General features: G+C 37.3%; 1 protein-coding gene across 2 annotated transcripts; it reads right to left on the bottom strand.

Moving 5' to 3' along the window:
- Positions 1-287: 287 nt before the first annotated feature.
- On the bottom strand, positions 288-6,622 carry LOC134803838 (zinc finger and BTB domain-containing protein 16-like). 2 transcript variants are annotated; one of them, XR_010146036.1, is made up of 5 exons: positions 6,319-6,622; positions 3,907-4,182; positions 3,081-3,200; positions 2,079-2,478; positions 288-1,421 (listed from the first exon to the last, which is right to left on the bottom strand). XR_010146036.1 is itself a non-coding variant. In XM_063776659.1 (4 exons), exons 1-4 carry the CDS (start codon positions 6,389-6,391, stop codon positions 2,177-2,179), a joined length of 771 nt encoding a protein of 256 aa, XP_063632729.1. In that variant the 5' UTR covers positions 6,392-6,622; the 3' UTR covers positions 288-2,176. The 2 variants fall into 2 exon arrangements, 1 of the variants encoding a protein (XP_063632729.1); XM_063776659.1 differs by having other exon boundaries at positions 288-2,478.
- Positions 6,623-8,233: the final 1,611 nt, after the last annotated feature.

Here is an 8,233-nt window from a genome sequence, read left to right as displayed (position 1 = left end):
TATTAGCAAATCGTTTTGACAGTTCTAAAAAAGTAACTGATTTGACTAGTAGGAAAATACCCTATTAAATATCATATCAAAACAGATTAAAAACGCTTATAACATTGATATAAGTTTTTCCTACGCTCATAGGCTCATAGCTATTGATTTGGTGAGAGTTGATCACGTATTTTCAGTTAAACTATAACACCAGGTCAGGCATAAGGTAAATGTTCCAGTACTTGACAAGGTACTACTTCAATAGTTACCATTTGCCATAATTTAGTTACAATTGAGAACGCAACAAGTTCAAAGTTCATACTCATTTATTTGTAAAGTCCTCTTACACGTCAAGGAAGAAAAATATAATAGTAAAATTAAGAATAATTAGTAAATTTTATTAGTATATAAACATCTGCCTCGCACACTTCCGTTTCTACTTGCATCTCTAACATGGTAAACCTCGAGGACATCGCCAAATTGGACTCATCAAGCTGGAGTATGGATAAGTATATGTGTTTTCAATGTCATAGCTAGCTCATAGTAAACATTTCCTCACAAAACTCGCACGAGTAAGGCTTCTCTCCCGTGTAAGGACCAGTATGTGATATGTTTGCAGGTCGATGGATGGTTGTGTATCAGATGTGGCTGCGGTACTGTGAGGTGATGGATGAAAGTTGATTGTGGTCTGATTTTCTTAAATATTGTGAATATCTTACGTATTTTATAATCTGATGTGTACAGTGATTTGGTCTCGACTGTAATGCTGCATATTGTTTTTAAATATATAAATAAATGAGGCCTTTGTGTATTTTCTTGACAGTACTCGATCTCGCAAATTCTTTTTTACATGGACCGCCGCATTTGTATGGCTTTTCCCCAGTATGCGTTCGTCAATGCATTTTTACAGTAACTTGTTGTGTAAACTTCTTTTGGCATATCTCACAGCTAAAAGCTACTCCTCAGTGTGTATACGCTTGTGGCTCTAGAAATGGGTCCATTTTGCAAACTTGTTTTGGCACGTGTCGCAACTGTCGCAAGGGTATGGTTTCTCCCCACTGTGTTATTCAATGAATGCTACTCCGCGAACCTGTTCTCACAAGCTCTACAAAAATATCGCAAGTCTGCCGTGTGTATCCGTTTATGTTTCGTTAAAGAGCCTAGTTGTGTAAACTCCTTTTTACACACTTCGAACTTGCAAGGTCTTTCACCAGTTTGTGTCGTTCCACAGACATATGGTCTTTCCCTGTATGAATTCGTTCATGTTTGTCTAAACAGCCTAGTTGTGTAAACTCCTTTTGACACGTTATGCACTTGTACGGTCTCTCTCCACTCTCTCCAGTATGAATTCTTAAATGTCCCTTTAAATCGTACGATTTGACGAATTTGCTCCCGCAAGAATATGGGTGCTTCAAGTTTCGTAGAGCCTAGTTGTGTCTGACCTAAAAATATCGTTATATTCGTGTAACGTTATCCTTACGGCCAATATTTGTAATATAATTTTATTTTATTGATGTTTTACTGGTCTCCATATACTCGTACTTAATAACCAATTAGCGAAATAATAACGTTATAAACCCGATAATGAAAGCCGTTACTTTTTGAATGTCAAAAATAATATAAGTGTTAAGTGAGTTGAGTCAGTCAAACGCCACTTATTTCTTGCGTCAATTGAAGACAATATTGAGTTATTTTCAAAGTTTTCTTGTAAGTTATGATAAAATTATCAAATTATTATGTTTGAAGACTAGTAGATTTGTATACGAAAGCAGTGTACTCTAAAGCAGTGTAATTAAAAAAAACATACCTAAGAATTTGAGATGTTCAAATTCTAAAATATGATTTTTTTAATTAATTCGATTTATAATATAAAAATCAATAACTGCGGCCGTTTTTATTTCAATCTTTATTTTTGGATCAAATTGATTAGAAGTTTTAACTGTGTCAAATCACAAAACGCAAAGATTTTGACAACTCGATTAGTATCCATGATGAGCGTTGCCTGCAGACTGGCTACAGTGGCCGAAAACGTTTTGATGTACGAAGCTCAAGCTACATAACGTTATTACATCGCTATTTTAAAAATAATACAAACTTACGGGTTTCGTTTCGTTATGATCGTAACGTTGTGGATGAATGAATATGGATACGTTTAAAACTATGAAATATAACGCTATGACAGCGATTTTGCATAATGTTATAAAGGTTTATGGAGTTTCGTAAACTTCCTGTAGATGGCTCTCCATTTGAAGTGCCTCAAACCCTTGTGAGTTCTTAAATGTCTCTTGAAATCGTTTAAATCGTCGAAACGCCAATCGCACCACTCGCAGGCGAACGGTTTCTCACCGGTGTGCATATTAGTCATATGTTGCTTGTAAGTGGTTAAGCACTTGAAGGTTCTAGTGCACATGAGGCACGCGTAACTAGTAGCGTCTGTGTGTTCGCGCGCTTGTTGTTGCTTGACGGAGCGCGCTCGCTCCTTGCGGAGGACGAGCAACTCTGAAAAGAAACACAGATATAAGGTCTACAGTAAGGACGCAAAAAAAAATAAAAAAAAATTAGGGGACATCTTACACAGATCAACCTAGCCCCAAACTAAGCAAAGCTTGTAATATGGGTGCTAGGCGACGATATACATACTTATATAGATAAATACTAACTTATATATATATAGAAAATACCCATGACTCCGGAACAAATATTTGTATTCATCACACAAATAAATGCCCTTACCGGGATTCGAACCCAGGACCATCGGCTTCGCAGGCAGGGTCACTACCTATAGGCCAGACCGGTCGTCAAAACCTCACGTCACGTCACGTCGGTCGTCTAAGCACGGCGTATTTCGTACATTGACATACCATTTCCTATTTCTATCGCACGCGTATAATTATAATATTGCTGTCTCTCGCGCCGAGGATGCCGGCGGTCAATGTCATTCTGCGAGCGGGAGAGTAAATGAATTATGCGCGTCTGAAAGAGATAGGGAATGGCGGGTCAGTGTACAGAATTCTCTGTTCTCAGCGTTTTTAATTAGTTTTATTCAGTAAGGACATATCCGGGTCCAAAACGGGGTCGTTTGATGAGGTCTCTTGACTCACCCTGATCTAGTTCCTCCTCCTGTGCAGTCTCTTTCTCGCATGTATCTGCTGTCCCACTACCACACGGATCTGTCGCCTCGCTTCCACGAGGATCCGCCATCCCGCTCCCACCAGCTTCACCTGTAATAGATTTATTTATTTCATAATACGAAATTACATTATAAATTATTCTAAGCTAATCTATACGTATTTATATTATGATCGTCATTAATAAATATTTGTTAAATTATATATTTGCATTTTCTATTGAACCTCACTTTAATGCTATTATGAATTAATCAATCTAAATTTACTCAGGGCCTCTTGGACCAGTCCACTAACCCAGAGTTAACCGGTTAAACCTGGAGTTACAATCGTTGCCAGTACAATATGCCACTGGGTTAATGGTTTAACCGGTTAACCCCGGGTTAATGGAATAGTGCAAGTGATGCTTGCATGCTAAGCAGATGGTCCATTTGCGTAGTCAGTAGTGACCCTGCCTATGAAGCGGATGGTCCCAGGTTTGAATCCTGGTAAGGGCATTTATTTGTGTGATTAACACAAATATTTGTCCTACATATTTATGAAAATATGCACTTATCTTTTTATTTATAGACAGTTTGTATTATTATTTTTAAGCTTATTTATTGTTTTATGTTTAATTAATTGTGTTGTAATCTTATAATAAATATTTTTACTTGCACTTATCTATGTGTAGGTATGTATGCCGCGTACACATAGTACAACCTTTGCTTACTGTGGGTCTGGGTCGATTTGTGTAAGATGTCCCCTAATAGCTAGAGAGGAGACGTAAACCTAATTGCGGTGAATGAACAAGCACACTCACTGTCATCCTTAAACTCCACACGCTGCGACACTCCCACTCCGCTCAACTTGTCTGTCTCCTCCCACCCCGGTTCCTTCTTGACATCCTCCCCTAGTTCGGTGTCTTCTTGCTTCACATTGACATCCTCTCGCGGGTCAGTGACCTCCTGCCGCGAGTAAGCAGCATGTAGCTGCGCAGCTGGTTCAGGCTTCACACCAGGCTCCGGAGTCACGCCGGTACACATGTTTTCCTCTAGAATTGGGGCTGACTCTGTGACTGCGCAGAACGGGTCCGAGTCTACGGAAGAAAATAAGTGAAATTTAAACTTAATATTACAAAACAATTGTATGTAGAGTAATTAAAGTTTAATTTGTGCTGACCTTATGAACCAATACATAGGCCATCAAATAATATAGGGTGCCACGAGTGCGGATCAATCTTATGATAATAAATGGTTTTGAAGAAATCGTAAAAATTTGGCTCTATACGAGGGGAAATCAAAAAGTCCTTAGAACTACGTATTTGTAAAAGCTCTTTACCTGAGGTTTGTTTTTATTCTGAGCTGACACTATGACGTAATTTTTGACACTTGTTTTTAATTGTTCGCGCCATTATATTGTAAATGAATCTTTTGTGAAAGAAGCTGACTAAAACAGACGGTAGGCTCTAATGTTTTACCCTATTCCACTGTCGCTTACTGGGTTGCAGAGGTCAGAAGAGGTAGATCAAGCTGTGAAGACGACCCCCGCTCCGGTCGACCTTCTACCTCAGTTAACAAACAAACCGTTGGAAAAAATTGTAAAAATGGTTTTAGAAGACAGGCGAATGACAATCAAATATCTAGCAGAGACCCTAAAGATTTAATTTGTTAATGTACATTCTATAATAACATATGTATTGGGTTTTAAAAAGTGTCAATAAGATGGGTTCCGTGAATGTGCTTTAACACCACGACAATGCTCCGGCTCATCAGTGTATAGAACAACAAGGAAATTATGTAGAAAAACAAGATTATATTCGTTTGTTTTTGACGCTATTTCTAAGAACTTTTTGATTTCTTCTAAACTAAGTATCAGGCAGGGGCAGTAGACCACTTACGTCTTAAGGTACTCTATCATTCTAAAGGTCGCAAGTTAAAATCTTACCCTAAACTGTAATTTTTATAATTTTTTTCAAAAAAAAAAATTTAAATCACTTGCCAGATGTACCCAGTAGAAAAAAAAATTAGTTTGGTATAGGTTTTAGAAGCGGTATTTTTTCTTTGCTTAACTAAAACACTTTCATTTGGCTTTTAAAGCGCTTCATAATATGGGTAAGCTGATACCCTTTTATATCTATTCCTTAAGCGCTAACCTCTTGAAGGGGTATTGATTATAAATTATTACGCATAGTCCATTTTCAACTTTCTCTTCATAAAAATTGAATCAAATATAGCTTATTTATGTTTAAAGTGAATAGGACTGGGTCTAGCACATAGACAGCATAGCTTTTTTTTGTATTTCATACAATGTTGATAAATTTCAAAGTGGTTGAGCACCCCCTTGTAGTTGAGATAAAGTTACAAAACTTGGCGTATCTTATCAACATAATAAGTGTAATAAAATAAGGGGGTGCCGCTTCTTCTAGCCTTTGTGGTGCCATCTATTTGAGTAAAACTTTTTCTTGATTTCCGAGGCACGTTTTTTCCTTAGACTTTACTTATCTTATACAGAGTTACATATATTTTTATTATGAGCAGGATAAACTTTTGATATGACTTCGCAATAATTATGTAAATAATCTTTAACAAAAAAGAACCAACTTCACAACACGGTCTAACATGCCATGGTTTTATGGTCTTTATTAGCAGTTCCACTTATAGTTGTGCCGTTCACGAGAATGTTCTCTGTTTAATATGGGAAATACGGCACAACTCTGGTTCCACTTCACCAAATGGTGCGTTTTGAGAGGAATTGCACAAGTATTACTGTATATTGCGCAGAATATGTAAATCACTATAGTTATGCCGATGATATTTAAAATTTCTCTCAATTTAGATTAAGACCCATGGTTAAATCACTTTTGTCAGCCATATAAAAGAGTGATGTAATACTAATGTTTGGGCAAGTATAGGACAGGACATTGATGTGAATGTATCAGCTAATGGGTGCCTGTGCATTCATATATAATATAATATAATATAAATATCCCAATAACTAACCACAAAGTGAATTGGCAACCAGAATACCATACAATAACGCTTCATTTCTTTATTGCTACTAATATTTTAATACAACCTACAAAATAAAGGACTCTACTCGAGATTTAAAAGAGTCGTAAGTTTATTTAGCGTAGTCTCGTAAAAACGAGTAGGATTCTTCAAATTTAAACTGAAAAGACTCGAGTTGCTACCAACACTACCGTTAGCGTCTAATGCATGGGGTAAGGAGTTACCGTGCGTGTCCGATGGGCGGGCGGGCTGCGCCCCGTCCCATGAGGGCTCCGTCTTCATCACCACTGCCTCCATTCTGACCGGGTTGTGACCGTATTGACGAGGCAAGACACCAACACTACACTACCGAGATGTATACAAGCCGATATCAACGGTGGAATACACAGTTACACTTATGTAGAGGTAATTTATTGATAGTTAATAAACGAATAGACGAAAATGTAATAAAGATTAAACACAATGAAAGCCGGAAAATCACTATAACAATAAACAATCCGGACAATCAATACGAATTAATTGGCAAATGGCAATGAGGTGAGCCAGGTGAGGAAAGATGAAAATGACATTTTCAGTGTGACCAACTAAAAGCTGTAATAGACGGGCGTACCGGACCGAGACCTTGGTATTGTCCGAGGCCTGTTCGATCGAGTGGAACAAGGCCCCAACGCTGTCTGTTTTCTTTGACGGCGCAGCAACTAGTATCATTTCGCTCCCCTTGCTCTTTTAAAAATGCCGTTTGTCAAAAAAGGACAACCATACTGTTGACAAGATGGACTTCAAATCCAGGTGTCCCCTTTTTAGGTAGACCCAGGTTGTGTATGTGTGCGTGAAAACGTATATGTGTGCTCTTTTAGGGATGTCAAAAGTCGATTTTAATCATGTTATATATCGATAAACGCTGCACAGCGGAACGAAATAGCGATTAATTGAAGCTTCAATATCTTCGTTAAACATATACATAATTGAAATGCTAATGAATAATGAATATATTATAATATAATAAAATAATTCAATTATTGCGGAACACCTATTTTAGTAGGTATGTATCAAAGAATATAATACTCACTAGGAGAAGAACGATAACTCCATACAAAAAAATGTCCCTTTCAAAAGTTCGTTTATACTACTAGCGCTCTGGCAGGATACCATTGTAATTAGAATTGACAACCCGTTTAGCCTAGCGGGTGTTGGCAGTAATCCAGTTCAGGAAGCTAATGGTCCTGGGTTCGAATCCCAGAGAGGGAATTTCTTTTTGTATTTTTTTCTTTTTTGTTGGGGTCAGGTTTTTAAGAGCCCATCAACGTGCACACTAGCGCCACTGCTGAATACATTAAACTAGTTTTTATGTTATTGGATTCGTCAATCTACCCGTCCAAAGTTAAAACGGCCGTTTTTGTTTTGAGCTCATAGATCGACGAATCCAGCAACATAAAATCTAGTTTGATGTATTCAAAAGGTACCTAAATACACAATACAGTCCGTAGCGGCCCCTTTTTTAAATACATGTCGTTAAATTTAAATAATCACGATTATTTAGCAGTGGCGCTAGTGTGCACGTTGTTGGGCTCTTAAATTAGCATTTCACAAATAAGTAAAAAAATACGTTAAAAGATAATGATTAGGTACTATATTCAGAAATTAGTGAAATATAAAAGGTAACAAAAAGTTACGTATTATTAAGATATAAATATTTTCATAATACATATGAATACATACACTGATATGGCAAATGGTTACAAGTTGTTATTACATCTATCCGGTTATCGGACATTTTCTGCTTCACAGCTCCGCGCAGCGTTCTTGGTCACCGGGAAACTAGTTTGGATATGCGGCAGATACGTGCCCTTCTGAGCTTTTTCCAAGAAATCATATGACGGCCCAGGATTATATTATTATCTCACGCTCAAGCCATCTGCTGATTCACTTTCTAAAACAAAATAGTCAAAAAATTAAACAATATAATCCATCTTCCTAATTACTAACGTCGCTAATTCCTAGGGTTACCAGCTTAAACAATGTGGGGTTTTACATCTATGTTGAATTTTGATTATAATTTCGGACGCGATATAGCGTCCGCGGGACTTACGGGGATAGTAAGATTAAATTATTATATTTGAATTTGGTAATTAGCACGCT

The sequence above is a fragment of the Cydia splendana genome, chromosome 27 (assembly GCF_910591565.1).
Source record: "Cydia splendana chromosome 27, ilCydSple1.2, whole genome shotgun sequence".
Taxonomy (NCBI): domain Eukaryota; kingdom Metazoa; phylum Arthropoda; class Insecta; order Lepidoptera; family Tortricidae; genus Cydia; species Cydia splendana.
This window is presented reverse-complemented; position numbering and strand designations above follow the sequence as displayed.